This window comes from Diplotaxodon limnothrissa, linkage group LG18 (genome assembly GCF_057381915.1).
Source record: "Diplotaxodon limnothrissa isolate DT_005_m linkage group LG18, D_limnothrissa_male_GT1.1, whole genome shotgun sequence".
Lineage (NCBI taxonomy): Eukaryota > Metazoa > Chordata > Actinopteri > Cichliformes > Cichlidae > Diplotaxodon > Diplotaxodon limnothrissa.
Window position 1 is genome coordinate 26,487,265 of NC_140613.1, and position 19,947 is coordinate 26,507,211.

Genomic DNA, 19,947 nt, shown 5'->3' on the forward strand with positions numbered 1-19,947 from the left:
TTTCTCTGATTTTCTCAGTTAAATATCAGCTGTCTTCACATTGTTGCATTTGGGTCCTCTCTCCCCAGCTCCTCTCATCCTGCTCTTCCCTCTCTCTGTCTCTTTTTATTATCCCTGTATTTTCACCTGTCAGTATATCTCCTTTTTCCGTGTGAATGAGTGGCCAGTTGAGAAAGGGCCTTGGTTTAAATTCTGTTTCTGTCCTCCAGCTCTCTGCTTCGTCACAGAAATAAGGAAGGCACAATGTTGCCACCTTGTGACGAAAGTTGTAACAGCACTAGTGCCGCTAAGTGATTTTGAAATTATTGCTGTTTGTCTTTTAGGGTGATGGAAGCTCTAAAGGCCGAAACATGAGCTCACGAGAAAAAGAAGAAAAGAGAGATGAGCGACTGTGAGCAGCAGCATCTCACAGCCTGAAACACAAACTGCTGTTTTTTTTTCAACCTTTAAAGGATATTTTGGCAGTTATTTAATAGCTGGCTATCCTAGGATCTGCTTTCCTCCAGAGGCCGCTTACTGTACTGTACTGTACTCCAGACTTTGGCTTCATCGTCCAATCAATTGACCTTTCAACCAGGAAGTGACCTTTTATCTTTGACCGAAACTGACAACAGGAGGTGATTGCGTCCTCCTGTTCTGGATTAATGAGTTTATATCTGCAATGATGTAAAAGACAAAAGAAAAAAACAACATGGTTACACTGATGATGCAAATTATTTTTTGGAAAAGAGAGAGGAGCAGTGTCCTACTGGATGCGGTTGACCTTCAAGTTCGTCAGCTGCCACCAGCAAACACTGTGCACAGCAGGAAGATTTGCCAAATGTTCTCATAGCGTCGCTCCACCGACTCAGCCATTTGCATGAACAGACCTAACATGGGTTCAGCGGACTCGGCTGTGAGCAGAGCTGATCTCCGCAGCTTCCTTCTAGGCCTGCAACAAATTTTTAAAAAAAGAAAGGTTATTTCATTTTTGTTTTTATTTTATAAGCTGTGAATTCTCGGTTGATGACGCTGAGTCACTGCAGATATCCACATGACTCTGAGGCATCAGCATGGAAATCAAGATTTGCCAAACATCTATTTTGTAAATAAGAATCTTCCCAGTCCCCCACACCCGAGCCTCTGTGCCATAAGATAGCTCTCTGCCTCTTGGATGCCAACTACCTGTGTTTCTCTCAAACAATGCCCTACCAGCACCTCCTTCTTCTTTGTTTTCTTTTTTTTTTTTTTTGACATCTGGACATTTGTTTCACCTTTTTCTTTTCTTTTTTTAAATTTCAAAAACTGTCTTCTGTTCAGTTAGTGAGAAATGAACTGTGAATCTGTGTTACATTGTCATTAAAAAGAAAATTTAAAAAAACTACTAGACCCAGTTTTTGCTCATTTTGAACTTGAAATATGACACGAGCGACGGGGCCGGAACCACAACCGCTTTTTCTTTTTTGTTGTAGTGATAGGACGCTTTGCTTTTTAGATATTTGACATTTTCAACTGAGGTCACGTTGTTTACACTTTGCCTGTCATCTAACCGTATCTCTGGTTTAATAGGCGAGCAGAATCAACTCATCCTGCACTGACGTGGCTCGATCACGCCAAGCTCGGAGACGGTCGATAGCGTTTCAATGCCTTATCGCGTTTCTTTTTATCGTCTTTTATCGTTTTCTTTTTCATTTGTCGGTGTATACAGTAAGCAGGTCATTGTTGTGACAAAGCACTTAGGCATACTGTAGGTCTGCTCCACTGAAGTAAGACGGTTGAAAAGACAGGCAACTTTATATAATATGAACAATAGAGATATCACTATTAACTGCTAGACTTACAAAAACAAATGGTAACTGTACCCCTGCTTGTGTAAGAAAAATGAGAAATAGTCCCAAAATATTTTGTAAATTTTATTTATGGAATTAAGAATTGTCATGAAAAAGGAAAAAAAAAAGGACTTTTGTACGTCTATGACTTCCCCCATACACTGTACCCATGCCACTGTTCAGTCACAAATAAAATACCATGTGATTCCCACCATTGCCTTTGCTTTTTTTTTTTTAGTGTGTGTGTATGTGTATGAAAAATTACATCTCCATTTTTACAGATTCATCCATATTTAAGCAAGTATTTTAGAGGGGGAAACATTTTGCTGAATCTGCAAAAAACTCATTATCTGGTTTTCGAAAAGTGGTGACTGTTTTAGTGACAAATCAAAAAATTGCTATTGTGCAGTTTGGTGTATCCGAGTTTTTTCTCCTTGTTTCCCTTCGTTAATAACGGCTTCCTGATAGCCACCCTCCCACTGAGGCCATTTCTAATTAAAATTCAATGAACAGTGAATAGATCAGCTGAAGATTCAGATGCGTCTTTCAGGACATGTGTCGGGTCTTTCTGGGATTTTTCCCCCAGCGTGACTTTCAGATACTGTTCGTCACTTTCTTCTGTCTTCTATTTGTCCAGTTTCCTCAGATGTTTGAATAACACACTGCACACCATGCTAAGCTTGGAACAAAATATCATTTAAATGCATTGAAATATCCATAGGTCAGTCTTAAGTGGTTTAACAACAACGACAACAAAGCCACTCATGTGAAAATGATCAGGTACATAGACAGGACTGGAAATAAGTGGAAAAGTAACCAATGTAAGAAAATGTCTAAAGACACAATTTAATTTGCTAGGTTTTGTGATTCTAGCCCAGTTTGAATGAGTAATAGGTCAGTGTTAGTGGCTCAACAAACAAACAGAAAACATTCCTGGAAAAATGGCCAGAAACATGGACTGGACTGAAAATGAGGAGAAAGAAGAACTTTGAAAGACCTTTGGAAAGCCTGGAGAACTATCGCTCAAGACCACTTTAAAACATTACAACAAAGTCTGGCTCCTTCAAAACAAAATAGAAAGAAATTAGGGGTGGCTCAAGACTTTTGCACAGGAGTGTATATACTTTACTACTGTACTTAAATGTCTGCATGTGACTTAGCTTCTACCACTACTATCTTTACAAAGCAGAAGCCTAAATTTTGAATGTATAACATGACAAAGCAGCCGTTGCACACTCAGTGTGAGTAATGGCAGTTTCTTTACTTTCATTGCTTTTCACTAAGTACAGCTGACTCCTGTGGTTGTGTCATTCTGTGAAATCCCGCAAACCAGTCAAGATAAATAAAGCTTAAAGGTCACACGTAGGGAAACATGATTCAAATGACTTTGCTGGAATTTTCTTCATTACAAACTCTTGATATTTCACCACTGGCATATTTTAATGGAAATACTTTATAGGCATCCAGATTCATTGATTCCTACAGATTATACAGACTAAGGTTTATGAAAACTAAAAATACATCCATATAATTTGGGCTGACCAAACCTGCAAGCTCTGCAAATTCTATAATGTTTAAGTAAACTTGAGGTATGTGTCCCAGCCACACAGACAACACCATAACATTGGCTTTGTGGCCCTGAATGCCTGCAGTATTCTGACTCCAGCTCCACATCTGACTTTAATGGCAGCAGTTCATATACAGTCCATTATTGATCAGGCTTTGTTTACATAGAGAGCAGAGTGTCTTCTCCTCATTCACAGTCAGTCACAACACACAAACATGCTTTCTGTGGTGATACAGAGCAGTGCAATCAATTTGCACAGTTGTCTACTCCACGTTACTTTGAGTTTGGTGCTGCTAAGGTAGGAGATTTATTTTTTTTAACTGCAATGAATTGATAAGCTTATTTTTCATTTGCTGAGTAGGTTCCACAGGAATTAATTGTTGTAACTATTTATCTGTCAAAGACCAGCTGACAAACTAGGAAGTTTAGAAGCACCTCATTTGACACTTAAATCTGTGTTCCTTTCACAAGCTATTATATTTTGATCAGATGCTTTTGAAAAAAACACATGACCTTTGCTCCCAGTGCCGCATTGCTCTATTTGTTTTGATGTGAGTTTTTAATCTGCATGTAACAGTAACTTTGCAGTGGCCACAGGAAGCAATGAAGACCCTAGCAGTCGTCAAGCCCGGTCAGTGGGTGACCCAGTGGTAATTCACCCAGTGGATTGCATTTTGTCAGAGTGGAGCGCATGGTCACGTTGTGACGTCTGTCAAAAGAAGAAAGTAAGTATAATGGCTATGAGATGTTAGTTAAATCAACAAGAACATACAGTGAAATCTGCAGAAATATGACTGGATCTCATCAGACAATCTGATTCATGCAGCTATGCATAAGCTAAGCATGTGCTGCCTCACAGAGCAGCTGACCAGTGGACAAATACAAGCAGAACTTTAGTCTGAATGCAATGCTTTAATAAAAAATTAGAAAAAAATACAGTCATTGTTAGTCCAAGAATGTGGAACAGCCTGTGATTCAGCCTCATGTGAATTTACCCCCAACAGTGGTTGGTCATTGGTTATACTGTAGACTGCTTTAGAGATAGGGCAAACAAAAAGAGGTATTAAAGACTATTTAAAAGAATTTGTTTGAAAGTAGATGAGCAGAGCGTACTATTATCAAGTCTGAACCATGAAGCTTCAGGCAGCAGTCGGCTAATAGTAGATCATCTACAGTGGAAACGGCTTGCCTGGTTTAGTCCAAATGTAGAATTTGCCTAGAAGACCTATATATTTTAAAAATAAATCTGCTAAATTATGCTAAATATAAAAATGCTAAATTAGCAACTAACTTAGCATTGTTTCAATGGGAATTTTTGGCAAAAGGCAAATAAAATATGTTTCCTAAAATATCAAAAGTTGAAACAAAATCTTTCATCTCAAACTCAGAAATCAAGCAATACTATTTTTAGTTTAACTAACCCACAGAATTACTAGCCAGATAAACTTCTTAAATCAAATGTTACATTTCCACAGATTAGCTTAATTTAGCGTAGTTTAGACTGGATGAATCATTCCTATGGGGCTAGGATTGAGAGCTAAATCTGGAGCATTCTACATTTTGACACTTGTGACCTGTTTTTGTGAAAGCTGAGAGCTCAGTGTCTGGTGAAGGACTCAGCTGATATACTTCAGTGCTCTATTTTATCCACTTTACAACTAAAGGGATTAATAACCTTGACATGACAAAGTGGAAAGAGCCTGCTAATGTGATTTCAGCTGATAGCTCCCCGGGAGCAGTTTTCAGGCCACCGTTATTGGATACTGGCAAAATCTCTTGTGTTTCTGTGACCCGCAACATCACAGTATCGCTATGCCAAAGTGGAGCAGCCTTCTCAGTTTGGAGGGGAACAGTGCAATTCCCATGCCAGGGAGGAGGAGGCCTGTAATGTTCCAGCCCGCTACACTTGTGACAGTGTTCCTCTCTGTGAGGGCTTCCTCTGCACCCAAACAGGTAACTCCAACAGTCGGAATAGAAATCACACAGCAGCAGTTTTTCAGTGTTTAAGAATTCACATTGCATGGACGTTACTGTTATGTGTTTGATATAATCAAGTCTTCTTTCCAGTCAGAAAATTTCAAATTATCTAGCAATTTAATTTTTACTGGGTTCAGCCACTATATAATCGTAAATTATCTATTTTTAAACAAAGTTTTTGACTGTCCAACCTAGATACAACTTAAATTTTACGGATTGACCTATTTTCTGAGTGACTAGAAAAATGAGATTGTGGGGGGAGACTTGTGGGGATAGGTTAATTGATTAATCCAAATTGTCACTAGGTGTGAATGTGAGTGTGAATGGTTCTCTGTCCCTATGTGTTAGCCCTGCGACAGACTGGCGACCTGTCCAGGGTGTACCCCGCCTTTCGCCCTATGACAGCTGGGATAGGCTCCAGCGCCCCCCGCGACCCTGAAAAGGATAAGCAGAAGCGAATGGATGGATGGATAGAAAAACGAGATTGCAGCACAAATGAACATCCTCCAAAGGGTGACAGGGGGTCAGCAGGGGTCTTGAAATAGAGCGGCTAGTCCTCCAGGATGCAAGGAGCCAGTTGAGGTGGTTGAGACATCTGACCAGGATGCCTCCTTAGTGCCTCCTAGGTGATGTGTTCAGGGAAGAGGCCACAGGGAAGACCCAGGATTCACTGGAGAGATTACATTTTGGGATAAGTTGTGACTTTCCGGAGTCAATATTCTTTATTTGGAGCAGAGTCCAACTTGCTTTATTCCCTAAGCTTAGCAAACTGATGACCACCACTTGACAAAGAGACATGTTGAGAATCAAATCAACTCTTCATCTAATTCTTATCTAACTCTTCACTTGAAAGTAAAGATCCACTTTTGAAACACATTTTTTTTGATTTTATGTTACAGATAATTTTGCAAAATGGATCCAATTCTGCAAACATACTTATTCTGCACACTGCCTGTCTGGAAAGAAGTCATGGTTTAACACCATATATTCCTCTACTCTGTCAGGTCGCTGTATTCCTAGAACTCTGCAGTGTAATGGGGAGGATGACTGTGGGGACATGTCAGATGAAAATGGCTGCAGGAAGGTTCCCAAGCCCTGCAGGCAGGAGGCTGAGGAGTACTGGGGAATCGAAAACCTTGCCAAAGGGTGAGCTATGTTTCCACTAGTCTGTCTCTTGTGCAAGTCCAAATTATTGTTATTACTTGTGTTTTATGTACTTTGTACTTCTATCCAAGCATGTTAGGGATAGCTCAGTAGGTAGAGTGGTGGCCCCATGATCGGAAGGTCGGGGGTTCGACTCCACTGAACGGCTACCCTGAGGTACCCCTGAGCAAGGTACCATCCCTACACACTGCTCCCCGGGCTCTGCACTGGTGGCTGCCCACTGCTTCACTGGGTGAATGGGTTAAATGCAGAGGAACTATTTCCCTATGGGGACTAACACGCACACTTTACATGTTACTCTTCTAAATCCAATCCATGCACAGAATTATTGCTGTTCTTTCAGAATAAACATCTTGAACAGTAACCTGGAAGGAGTGGTGCTTGATAACAGATACTATGCAGGCAGCTGCCTGCCCCACTACATCCAGGACGTCAGATTCAGGAAGCCCTACAACTTACAACAGTATACCTTTCAGGTGAAAAAGCAGACAAACACACTTCTGTCCAGTATTGTGGTCTAGTATTCATAAACGAATTCATTTACTAATGGTTTGTTGAAGTTTTAAAACAAAATTGTTGCCATGTTGCCATGTTGCTATGCCATTGTTATATCATTGCAGTATCATCTGTGTTCAAAGTACTCTTAATATGACTATTTGTTTTAAGTTTTTATTATTTTTTGAACATTTAAAGAAACAGTAGGGGTCCGAGGCACTTTCCAAAGTGTTAAAATAAGACGAACACAGGTCACAAGCCCAGTGTTTAACACTGAAGCCTGCTTTTTCTAGCTCTGGCACCTCGCCTCTGTCCCCCAATAGGCACAGTCTTGGTGATCTAGGAAACTTAAATTTCACCCAGCCCTCCATATATTTTAAAACATTTTCCCATATTGGGGAGACCAGTGGATATTCCCACATAGCTTGCACTAGCTTACCCTTTGCTTTTTATGCACTTCCAACACAAGTCATGTTTACTAATTTTATAAAGTCTCATCTGTGTGTAATAGTACCTGTTAAGAATTTTATATTGGATAAATTTACCTCTAGCTTCCCTTATGTAAAACCCATTTTCAGAGATGATTGAATCCCATGTTCCCTTATCAAAGGATCAATCCAGATCTTTTTGTAAGTAAGGGTGTAAGTAAAATGAAATTCTCTAGAAGATTTGTCTCCTGAGACAGCTTTATTTTATCTTTCAAACAATCTCTAATGGCCGGGTCCTTCCAAATTAAACTTTACTGTCAGATCATTAAAAGACATGAGCGTGTTCTCTTCTTTTAAATCACTTTTTTGTGCCATTGTGGCCAGTAAATTGTTTGTTTACCTTTTTTAATTTTGGGGTTGTGCCACAGGGGTGCACATTTTTAAAAGTATGGGGACAGATTAAAGCTCTTGTGAATCTTGCCACACCATTTTTGAAAACTTTAAAATAGGGTTTTCTATTCTATACCCTTTGTTGTCTTGTTTTTGAGCTAACACCTCAATGGGGGTGAACAGAAAGGCCAGTTCACGCTTAATATGACTAATTAACCATTACCATTTAGTTTTCACACAAAACATTTAATTTTTTTTTTGTCCACAGACGAGAGGCTCCTATGATTTTAGCCTGCAGGCTTTTGAATCCTACTCTGACTACATGGACTACACCATGAAGGAGCGCACTAGCAAAACCGTTGTTTCCATCGGCTTTGGCATTCCAGGAATTTTCGAGTTTGGCATCAACTACAATGATAACAAATACAGCAAGTCAGTTAAGAAACTTCGCAGTGCCTCTGGGACGGTGAGGTGTCATGTTTTGGGTTGTTTTTAATGCGTGCAGATCTCTTTACGTTACCTTGAACTTCTCACTCTGTTTTCAAATATCCACATATCCAAAATGTATGTTGTATTCTTAACACAGTAGGCATTGTGATAACTTTGACCTGCATTCTCTGATGCCCAGACAAACAGCTTTGTGAGGGCCAAGGCAGAGCTGGAGTTGGCCCAGTACATGCTGAAGCCGGATGATTTAATGCTACACCCCGAGTTTCTACGGCGCCTACGCGCCCTGCCGCAGGCTTATGATTATGGGGAATACAGGCAGATTTACAGGGACTATGGCACCCACTATGTCACCGAGGCTGCCCTCGGAGGAGACTATGAGCACACCATTATTTTGGACAAAGAGAAGCTTGCAAAGACAGGTAGGAGTCCTCAACAAGCTTTAGTTAGGCGTTCTCAGTCAGTTGTTTCCATATTTAGATGACATGACAAGAAATCCTAGACCGTTACTGTTAGAAATAAGCTGTCAACACTTTAAGACTGTTTGAACTAGTCTTTGCTTTATTTCGTGAAAGAAATGGTCTCTGAGGGTTTTTTTCTCTTTATCCCAGAATATTCTTTAGAAGACTACAAGAACTGCGTAGAGGCAGGTTTAAAGGTTGGCGCAAATATAGACGGTATCTATTTATCATTGGGGTTTCACGGAGGATCCTGTGATGGCCTGCTGAACGAGATGGGAGGTGGGATCTCCTGTTTGATCATAGTTCTGTCAGTCTGTCTTACATTGAGCAAATAAGCTTAAGTAAGTAATTTGTCTCTTTCCAGAGGAGAAAAGGACTGACAGTGAGGTGGAAGACTTTGTTGCTATCGTAAGAGGTGGAAGTAGCGAATCCGTCTCTGCTTTGTTGTCCAAGAAGCTTCCCACCCCTGAACTAATGAGGCTATGGGGTGAAGGTGTGCGGTTCAACCCTGACTTCATTCGCCAAACGGTGAGTTCAGTTCATTTCAGTTCAATTAAATTTTATTTATATAGCACCAAATCACAGTAACAGACGCCTCAATGTGCTTTCTATTGTAAGGGGAAGATACTAAAATAACAAAGAAAACAACAATAATCAGATGAACTTCTATTAGCAAGGAAGAGCCAGGCTCAGGAAGAGCAGCCAGCCTGGGAACCCCCCAGCAGCCTAGGCCTATTGCAGTTTTTCTGTCTATTGCTTCTATTTTGGCTGTGCTACATGCTGGAGTCCCACACATAATACTCTACAATGGGTGTGTTTGTTTTTGTCTATATTTTTTTTTTTTACATGAATGCAGTAAATAGTTCATTTTGTTCATTTTTTTTTTAAATATTTCTCAGCTTCAGCTCAAAAATGTGATGGAATTATCCACACGGCATCTGACCTCACTAATTGATGCATGACAAGCACTGGCACAATCACACAGTGGCAAAGTACAAACCGAGCTGATCAATGGCAAGAGCAAACACAAAATGATGCCAAAAAGCAAGTGTGCCAAAGACAAATAGGCTGCCTTGCTGCAGCACAGTCAGGTTTCAGCACTTGTGGAGCTTCCCAGTAAGCTCAGTACAAAAAAGGGAGAGAGTTTTATTTGGACAGTAAAAAGATCCTGGATTTAAAACAGTATTTATGTCTTATTAGACATGGCCACTCCATGAGCTGGTGACCTCCAGAGACTTTTCCCAGCATGCTGTCCTGAAAAGAAACCTGAAGAGAGCCCTGTCAGAGTACTTGGCAGAGGCTAGTCCATGCCGGTGTGCTCCCTGTCGCAACAATGGAGTGGCTGTTCTGAAAGGTAACCCAGTTGTTGTTGTTGAGCAACAACTATTAACATGGAGTGATTCCTTTGTTCCATCTCCATCATTTATTCACAGAAAACTCAATGCACTACTTTGTATCATAAGCTACTTATGATAGCTTTACTTTGATGTAATAAGGATGTGTCTTTCATCAAAGACTCAAGAAGTAATTGCAACATCTTAGTACAATCCCATTTTTCTACTGTTTTGTTTAAGTTTCAGCTGAAACAAAATCTAAATGCGATATCTGGTGATGATTATAGTGATGGCAAATAGTGACAGTGAAGGAAATATCTTTTTTTCTTCTTAACAGGTACAAAGTGTGACTGTGTTTGTCCTTTTGGCTATACTGGAAGAGCCTGTGAGATCACTAATAGGAAAAAAGGTTAAGACAACTTTAAAAAATAATAACAATAATAATAATAATCTGGTAACAGTGTTGTATTTGTTTTATTTATGTCCACTAATTGTGCTGAGACACTGACAGGAGGTATGGTTTGATCCGTTCTGACAGAAATAGCCATTGATGGCAACTGGAGCTGCTGGGGTGCGTGGTCATCCTGCAGCGGAGGGCAAAAGACAAGAAGTCGACAGTGCAACAACCCTCTACCCAGCAATGGAGGCAGGGCATGCACAGAACTGCAGCAAGAGTCTACTGCCTGCTTTTAAAATCCCCTGTCAAAGATGCCATAAAGATTTATAAAAGAGATGTTCAGTGTCTGGTACATTTGTCTTGTATTTGACTGTCCAGTGTGACATGATGATTCTCCTTGACAATGCTTCATCTCCCTATTCAAGTATTAAAAAAAATGTTAACCCCAATGGATTATGTCTTGATTCTAGGCCTCGTCTTTGTATTTTTTATCCCGACCTGTTTCAGATACTTAGCTTCTGTTAACAAGATTCGACCGTCAGATTTAAAGTAATTCACAAAAGTACAATACTGTGCAGCTGGAGGTGCTGGAGGTGCTGGGGTGCGTGGTCACTCTGCAGTGGAGGCCAAAAGACAAGGAGAGAAGTGGTAAATGGACTGGTTCTTATAAAGTGCTTTTAAAAAATAAAAGTATATATATTTATTTATTTTTGCCATACTTGAGCGCTCAAAAAGCTTTTTACAACATGTCTCATTCATCCATTCATGAAAGCACTTTTCTCTACGGCTAACACTCACAAACATTAACACTCAAATGGAACCATTTGGAATAATTTGGGGTGCAGCATTTTGTCCAAGGATACTTTGGCATGCAGGCTGGAGCAGTCCAGGATCAAACTCCGAGCCTTCCATTTGGTAGATGATCTGCTTCTACCTCCTGAGCCAAAAAACACCCCACAGTGGAAAATAGGTGCAGAGATTTATTGAAACATATGAAAGGATCATAATAAATACAGTATGTAAGGCAAAAACAGAGTTTGGACAGTCTTAACAACCATTTCTCATTGGTGAGGATCAAATGTCTTTCAGATACTTTTCATTTGCTGTAGATGGTCTTTTAGGCAAGTTACTTTTTCATTTTTCCTCCACTTGTTTAGTTTCCTCAAATTTTTTATTGACACACTGCACACTGTGGCAAGCTATGGCAATTTTTCAGCTAAAGACTCTTTGGGAATCAGCTTGTTGGTGCAAAAATACCATTTTATGCCTCTCAACTTGTGTTGTCTTTGATATTCTTCATCAAATTGAAAAATAATTAAACAAAAGAAAAGAGAACAAATTAATGTTTTTGTGACAGGCTGCCAGTAACAGTAGGGTGCCTAATTTATCATTTAAAATTTGTTCTTTCATCCTAAATTTTAATACCGTTTCATCCCTTGAGTTAGGTGTCTTTTTTTGCTTACATGACTCAGGTCAGTGTTAAGTGGCTCAGCAAACAATAAAGCCTTCCTGTGAAAATGGCCAGGTACAAAGACTGGACACAAAATCTGCATGAACATACATTTATTCGGAAAAATACAGAAATTCCAATTTTCTCTTTTATTTTTGAGCACTTTAATGTTTCCAAAGGAATACAAAAAATGCTCACTAAGTAGTTAACACATCTTCACTCAGCAATCTGAAAGAAACTTGTGTTTAACAGGGCCAAGTCTGAGAAGCAGAGCCCAAGCAGGTGGCTCCGCCATTCTGAGGTGGAGGATTATTACACACTCGTGTCCTGGTCTTCCTCCTCGATGTACAGGGTGACCAGGCCCCCCAGCAGGACCACGATCCATCTGCCTTGGTTTCTGTTGATAAAAATTAAAGGTGTTGATTATGAACTGTAGGGTGTAGATCCATTAACAGCTAAATTTTTGAGTTTCACTAACAACAGATTAGATGACTATTTGAATATGAATCAGTGGAGAACTATCACCGCAGTCGGTTCATTCTAGCTCAGCTATTATGTTGCTTTGGGCTACAAAAGGCAACAGTCTGCAGTAAAGAGGAGCCGCTCCCTTTTTTCCAAGGGGCCACTACAGCAGATTGAGCCACACATTTTGATTTGGCAAAGATCGCGTGCCTTATGCTCTTCCTGACACAACCCTGCCATCTAACTGGGCTTGATGACTGGCACTAAGCGCACATTACCTTGTGATCCTCCTGAGGCTGGGTTTGTGTTTGCTTCCCTTCCGGAACCAGGGAGCTTTTGGATTTTACGGTGAATGTGTTAACCACTACACCATGGAGCCACACAACAGTCACAGTACTGGGTCGTGTGACCCAGTGTTTAAGTTTTATTGTATTTTGTTATTCATTTGTGTTCTAGTTTCAGTTTAGTTTCTCAAATTAATTTCTACGATGTCCAGGTTGCTGTTCTAGTCCTTTGTTTGTGTTTGTTTCTCCTGCTAAACAGGTGAACATAGATTCAGGAGCAACAGGACTTAGTGCTACTAATTCTTTGATTTTATTTATTTTTTGCTGTGTTTTACTTGCATCTATTTGAAAGAGTGAGTGTAAACACAAAAAATTTATTTTATATGATGGAATATGCAGAAAATAGGTTTAAATGTTAAACAAATTCCTTCAAATCAAATAATGTTATATATAATTTAATTTTTGCTTGATGCAATGTGCATAAAGTTAAAAGATTAAAACTAATAAAACAAGGTTTTAAAAGAGACTTTTTCATTTGATTCAGTTTTATATGATGGATTATTCAGAAAATAGAATTGGGCTGAAAGGTCGGTTGCTTTATTCAGTTGTGTATCATGTTTTTAAAAAAGTAACTAGGCAATAAAGTAACTAATTACTTTTGAAAATAAGTAATCAGTAAAGTAACAGGATTACGTTCTCGACGAAGTAATCCGTAATTAGTAACTAATTACTATTTTCAAGTTACTTGACCAACACTGGTCATATACAAGTGAAGCTTGTCTGCTGAATGTTAAAAAATTACGACTACAATATTTGTCACAGTTGTATTTTTACTTGTTTCTAATGTCTTTTGAAATACTGTGTGTGATTTGAACATGTTCAGCTTGTTCCTGTTTCTTCTTCTCACCTCTTCGGTTGGTCTTTTCGCAGGCGTACCCCTGGTAGCCTGAACTACACATGCAATTACAAGACGTGCCTGAGAGGACAGGAATCCCATTGTTGCTGCAGGGGGCACAGCGGCACGGGTTAAACTGCTGCAGATACTCATCAATGGCTCGCTGCAAGTTGGCCAGTCTGTCACCTACGTGGTCAGCAGCTGTGCTGCTACGTACAAGCTCATGAATCGGCATGATCTAGTTTACAGGGCATGTGGGACAGAGACAGGACGAGAAGAAAGAGGAAAGTTCATTACAAGAAGATGTCAGCAGTGTGTTGAGAGAAATGACACTCAGATTTATAACATTTGTTGAAGAGCAAGATATATAATTCATCTTGATTCATACATAATTTAACTTTACTGAGTTACCTCATAATCAATGAGTGCTGGGTTATATTTAAGAGAGAACCCCCACTTCCGGTACATGTCAGGGTTCCTGATGGCGTTCAGACCAGCGCTGCTGTCTGTGATTCCTCCGCTTACTTTTGTGACAACGTCCTCAATAAAAGCTGAACTACCTCTTCTATCTGTGCATACAAAAACAAATCAAAAGAAACTATAACCCTGTTTTTGTAAGAAATGAAAAAAAGTTACAAATAAAGCAATTTAACTAGTTAATTTAGATAAAGACAGAATTTCCATTTTTCACCTTCATTGAAATGTCCGTCTTTGTTGCATAATTTCCCTGACAGCTTGGGCTCTATTGCTGCACTGCTGCCAACTGGAATACTCAAACCAAACGAGGCACCAAAGCATGAACCAGCTTCATCAGCGTTAATATCTGTAAACATTGGGGAAAACACAAAACAAGGGTTACTTTACATCGCATGTGATAATGTGGTAGGGTACTCTGATTACAAAATGGAAAACTGCAGTACTTAGGTTTTCCAGTTTTGTTTTGTTGACAATCACGACATGTTCCAGGGTTCCACCCATAGTTCCCTCTGTGATATAGTGGGTGCCAAATGTGTTGAAGAAGCGAGAGTACATCCCAAAGTCGTATTCCTCTGGGAGCTCCATGAGTGAAACATAGAAATCTTCATGAAGCATCAGCTTATTAGTTCTCATCTTGAAGCGAGCGGTTTGCACTTCTGAATTAAGCCAAATGAAACCTAAATCCTGAGGGGGAAAAAACAATATAACAACTAGATTTTGCACTTTGAATGTGAAACAACAAATATACAAAGAAACAAAATGTGCCACCCTTCACTTCTTTATATTTTGTTTCTGTGGCAAAGGGGTCTGGGCCAGACTTGAACCCAAGGTGCTCCATTGAACCTTGTGGTTGAACATAAAATAGTGTTGTTGGTTTTTTTTACTAATCAGGTGATTGCCAAAGTGCTTTTAGCTGATAACTTTTTCAGTTTGTCCTTAAAAAAAAAAAAAAACTAGAGGAAGAAGTCTACACAGATGAACGATGTCTGAAAGTTATCTTCCCAAGAAATAGAAAAATCCAGCAAAATAGGCGGAGCTGAAAGATGCATCTTCACTAGATCCATTTGGATCTTGTTGAAATTGATGGAACTATGAACACAGACAAGTACTTTCATATTTTGAGCTACCACACAATACCATCTGGGAAGCATCTGATAGGTAACAGGTTCATTGTTCAGCATGACAATGATCCCAAACACACAGTCTTAATATAACATAACATAATAACATATGTGAATTCTGACCAGTCACAAGAGACAGTTTCACATTGACCTAAGTAACAATTTCATGGTTCAAAGAGTGCACCACTCCGTCTCTTTTTTTTCTTGCCTTGTCTCACCAATATGACAGAAACCATATGGATAAGATGACATTTCCTTAATTACACTTTGGATCTCACATTTAAATGAATGGAACGCTTACTTTGGTCTTCACAGATCACAGCCAAAAATAATAATGATAGCTTTTGAATTGTTTTCTTAATTTGTACATGCGTGTGCTTCTCTAATTATGAGGATCAGCCCAAACTACTTTGGTCCATTAAAAACCAGAATCCTGACAGCATGCCTGCCTCAACATTAACATCACTGAAGCAGTGTGGGATAATTTTGATCATTTTCCTTTGAACGTCCTTCCAGAAGCCTGGAACTATTCCTGAAAACTACTCAAAGACATCTTGCTTAGAGAGTTTAGACTATGTTAAAGAGCAAATGGTAGTCATACCAAATCTTGACTTTCAGACTGATTTGAATTGTATACATTTAATTGACATATTTACCATTTTAATCCCAAAATATAAAGAAGTGAAGAGGAGCTCAATAGTTCCACACAGTACTGTACAATCTTGCTGACACTATATTCTTGTTTGACCACTGAAGCTAATGCTAGGTAGAGTTCTTAGCTTAAGGTACCTGTTGAGCTAGCTAGCTCAAGCCAGTTGGATTGAATGTGACCTCTTATAAACAATCTAGTTAGCCATAGGTTAATTATTTGCTGGTAGCCTCAGTAGCTAGAAATACCGTAAGCTATTTAACTCTAAATTATTTAATGCTAAATTAAAAACGAATTAGCAGTGATTTCAAATAATGAACATTAATATATTTTAACAACAATATCAACAGTAATTGTTTTCATTTAAAACATTTTAATATTCGGGTGAAAAGAATATACCTGGCTTTCAAACTGTGTTATGTTATTGAGAAATGTATTTTCACTGCTGCCACCCAGTCCCACTTCCACATGGGAGATTCCAAATGTGAAGCCACTTTTGGACGATGACACTGTTTTCCTTGCTTTCAGCAGGCTCAGCATGTCATCAAAATATTCAGAAGAGCCCTTTGATGATGCTTGGGCCTGTAACAGGTTAGATACGTTAAAATATTTTTGTAGAATAAAATAAAACGAAAAATCAGAACATTACAGTACCATAAAATGGTAAGTATGGTAGTTGTATGGTTTTCTGTAGTTTTTTTCATCTTCATTGTAGTGCAGGTTCTCGCAGAATGCATCATACGTGAATTTTCTCCATTCGCCATTATAGACATATTCACACTCTCCTCCAAAATATCTTGGGTCAAGTACATGATCCATTAATTCTCCACTTAAAACATTATAGCTACAAGAAAGAAGAACAGTGCAAATTAAGAAATTACATTCAGATACAGATTTATCCTTTTTCAAGACAAAGAAATAGTGTGATATAAATGCATATCAAAGGTTCAATTGGACCGGCATTTTGGAGCTAAAACTGTTTCTGGAGCAAAGTATTTTGTTTTGGGGGGGTCACAGGGGTGCCTGTCAGTAAGAGGGTCCTGGGTTAAAATTCAGGCAGATGTTTCTGTGTGGAGTTTGCATGTCACCCATGCCAGCGTAGGTTCTCTCTGGGTGCTCCAGCTTCCTCTCACAGTCCAGAGTAAGGGATAGGTTTATTGTCCACAAGTGGGAATATGAAAGGCTGTCTATCTCTCTATGTTATGTATACCTTGCTTTTCATCCTATGACTGCTAGGAGAAGCTCTAGTGCCCCTGTGACCCTGGAAAAATAGATGGTGGAGTGAAATAGTCACAGTTTTACAGCAAAGTAAAAAAATATGTCTTTTAACAATTCTCAACTACAGAAGCAAACTTTAAGAAGAGGTACTTAATTAACGTATTACATAAATATTGATCACCAATTACCAAGTGATCACCAATGGGTGTGAATATTATCAGGGTTGTGATGCACATTTATCCCAGCTACCATAGAGGGAGAGGCAGGGTAAACCCTGGACCTTTTAGACAACACAGAGAGACCGGCAACCATTCGCGGTCACATTCACAGCTATGGGCAATTTAGAATCACCAATTAACCTAACCCCACTCCCTGCATGTCTTTGGACTGTGGGAGGAAGCTGGAGAACCTGGAGAGACACCCACGCAAATATAAGGAGAACATGCAAACTCCAATCAAACCCAGGACCTTCTAGCTGTGAGGCAAAAACGCCACCGTGCTGACATTGTTTGACAACTCCTTCATAAAAAAAAAAGCAAAAAATGCTTTTATTGTGGCAGGGTCATTTTAATGCAGTTATTTTATTTATAAGGTCTTGAAACAGCTTTGCATTTTATTGTTCACACAAAATATATTATGACTTGAGGTGGCAAAACTGAGTTCTTTTTTAAAATACACACGCAAATAATCTGCTAACAATCTTTTTACTTGCTGTTATATTTTAGGTCCTATTTTATAGCAACTTCAAAAGGTGCAACTTTTACTTTGAAGGCAAAATGTCAGTTTCTGATATGCATCGCATGTGTTTTTTCTTTTTTCTTTAATTAGTTTACAGATAATTGAATAAGCTAATGGTTCAGTGAATGGTAATCCACATCTTTATCCAAAACAAAAAGGAAGGACAACTTTAGAGTGACCATTTTCCTCAAGCTACTGGTTGTGATTAAAAAATAAATAAATAAATAAATCTTAGTATAATACAGAAAATCTCTGTTTGCATGTTTGTTTCTTTGGCCACCAACTCGTCCTACACAATCAGGAGTTGAGCCACCAAACTTGGCGCACAGGTAAAAATTAGGCCCCTGAGGTTTTAATCAATAGCAGAAATTATGCTTCATCGTGTTGCCTAGCAACTACCCAGCAGCATGGGTAAAATGTTGCTGGGTAGTTTTTCACATTTATGCACCTAGAATATTTTGTAAAAACATGACATTATTTTTATTTTACCGCAATTTACCACATTTATATCCATAAAGGGTGAATTATAAATTGTACAGTGTCATGTTGCCTGGCAACCACCTAGCAATGAGCTAAAATTACCTATTTTTTTTACATTTATGCACCAAAAAAACCTTATAAATGCATTTTAATCATTTAAATCTTAGGCCACAAGCAGGCCAAACAATACTGAAAGGTGGCTTTCACCAGGGTCACAGCAGTATGCCCGTTTCAAGGCATAACAATAGACAATATAAAAGATGGCTGTAGCCACTGAGATGCCACTGACTGCTAATGAAGTCACATATTGTACAACTTTCCATAGGTGATGTAAACTACATGTGCATGTGCATTCATCACAGCACATTATTCACCCTTGCGTGCCACGCTCCGCACCAGGGATCGGTATGAGGGTGGAACACTTGTCGTTTCTCTGGTTAACATTTTCACATCCATCCTCATCAGAAAAATCATCACAGTCTGGCTCTCCATTACATTGAAGCGAATGGCTGATGCAACGCCCTAGAAACAAAGTAAGTAAGGACGCACATTTATCAGAATTGACTTCCTGACACACAAATGCTTGCAGCATGCCATGCATGCTAGTGAAAAGACATAGAGAAATCACCTTCAGCATTTGTTGCCTGAATGGTCGTAGATGGTCCTTACCTGTTTCTTTGCAGGTGAAGCTCTCTTCGCAGTAATCTGGGACCAGACACGGCGTGGCTGATCTGGGACACATCTCCCTCCTCCAGAGTACATCAGTACACTCAGTCCCACCAAACTGTGAAGGTTTCTCTAAGTATCGGAAACTGAACTAAAACCAAGTTCAAAATGAGTTAAATTCTCTGAATTCATCCATTCATGCTCATAGTAGAAGAATCGTAAAATTAAAATTGTACAACATTTGATATTTATTGATGAGTTATAAAGTTATAAGAGAGCTTCCAGGAACATCGGGGACAGAGTACAGCCACGGCCCACTTTATTGACTCTCCTGATGTGATCTGAGTTACTTTGCAAAACAAACTGTGAAATGTCAGTGTTTGGAAGAAAGTTGCAGTAGCAAAGTATTGCACAAGCCAGCCATACCAAGCACTGTGAACAACATTAATCATATTTAAATGTTTAGTGAAAAAAGCATAATCACCTTTCTGTCTGTGCAGGAGTCACATGGTGTCCAAGATGACCAGCTCCCCAGTCTACAGTCGATAGGTGTCGGTTTGTTCACAGCTCTGGCCCTCCTGACCCACATAATTATTATTATTATCTTAGTTCCATTTGTAAATCCCATTGTGCATGAGATATGATAAATAAAAGCTATTAAGGTGTAAATGCAAGAAGTGGTGAGGTGAAAAATACTGTACCTGTTTTTAGCTGTTGTCCATGGCGTCCTGGATGCGTCAACAATTGTGTCAGAACTGACAAACAGATGCAGTGTGCATAAACCAAGGAGTAAACGAAGGAATGTCCCCATAGTGAAAATAAACAGCGATTCCTAAAGACTCAGAGCCACATCGCAAATCAGATATTGTGATCCTGAAGGGGTCCTGAGGGGACTCTTGACACTGTTGCCTTGATCAGCCACAGTAAATGATTGATCAAGAGTAAACACATGCGATTACAACAGTTAGGAAAGTTTTTCTCTGTCTTTTTTTAAAATCATCTATTGCAACCTTTTTCTATGACATACTTTACAAATGTG

The 19,947-nt window shown here is 39.2% G+C and overlaps 2 protein-coding genes across 2 annotated transcripts; one reads left to right on the top strand and one right to left on the bottom strand.

The window, feature by feature from the left end:
- Positions 1–3,565: 3,565 nt before the first annotated feature.
- On the top strand, positions 3,566–10,912 carry c8b (complement component 8, beta polypeptide). Its single transcript, XM_085377619.1, has 12 exons — positions 3,566–3,673; positions 3,953–4,100; positions 5,181–5,328; positions 6,357–6,498; positions 6,860–6,992; positions 8,098–8,295; positions 8,458–8,698; positions 8,888–9,016; positions 9,102–9,265; positions 9,938–10,091; positions 10,409–10,480; positions 10,610–10,912. Exons 1-12 carry the CDS (start codon positions 3,591–3,593, stop codon positions 10,762–10,764), a joined length of 1,767 nt encoding a protein of 588 aa, XP_085233745.1. The 5' UTR covers positions 3,566–3,590; the 3' UTR covers positions 10,765–10,912.
- Positions 10,913–11,856: 944 nt separating this feature from the next.
- c8a (complement component 8, alpha polypeptide) lies at positions 11,857–19,829 on the bottom strand. The gene is made up of 11 exons (XM_085377826.1): positions 19,610–19,829; positions 19,393–19,486; positions 18,912–19,059; positions 18,617–18,764; positions 16,461–16,650; positions 16,206–16,388; positions 14,480–14,720; positions 14,251–14,382; positions 13,971–14,128; positions 13,572–13,797; positions 11,857–12,315 (listed from the first exon to the last, which is right to left on the bottom strand). The coding sequence occupies exons 1-11, from the start codon at positions 19,717–19,719 to the stop codon at positions 12,164–12,166; spliced, it is 1,782 nt and encodes a 593-aa protein (XP_085233952.1). The 5' UTR covers positions 19,720–19,829; the 3' UTR covers positions 11,857–12,163.
- Between the last annotated feature and the right edge of the window lie 118 nt (positions 19,830–19,947).

Coding starts and splice junctions, on each gene's coding strand:
- c8b (XM_085377619.1), top strand. CDS start 3,591: ATGCTTTCTGTGGTGATACAGAGCAGTGCAATCAATTTGCACAGTTGT. Junction 6,993..8,097: donor TACAACAGTATACCTTTCAG/GTGAAAAAGCAG, acceptor TTTTGTCCACAG/ACGAGAGGCTCCTATGATTT. Junction 10,092..10,408: donor TGGAGTGGCTGTTCTGAAAG/GTAACCCAGTTG, acceptor TCTTCTTAACAG/GTACAAAGTGTGACTGTGTT.
- c8a (XM_085377826.1), bottom strand. CDS start 19,719: ATGGGGACATTCCTTCGTTTACTCCTTGGTTTATGCACACTGCATCTG. Junction 19,060..19,392: donor ACTCCTGCACAGACAGAAAG/GTGATTATGCTT, acceptor ACTTGGTTTTAG/TTCAGTTTCCGATACTTAGA. Junction 12,316..13,571: donor CGAAAAGACCAACCGAAGAG/GTGAGAAGAAGA, acceptor TTTTATCAACAG/AAACCAAGGCAGATGGATCG.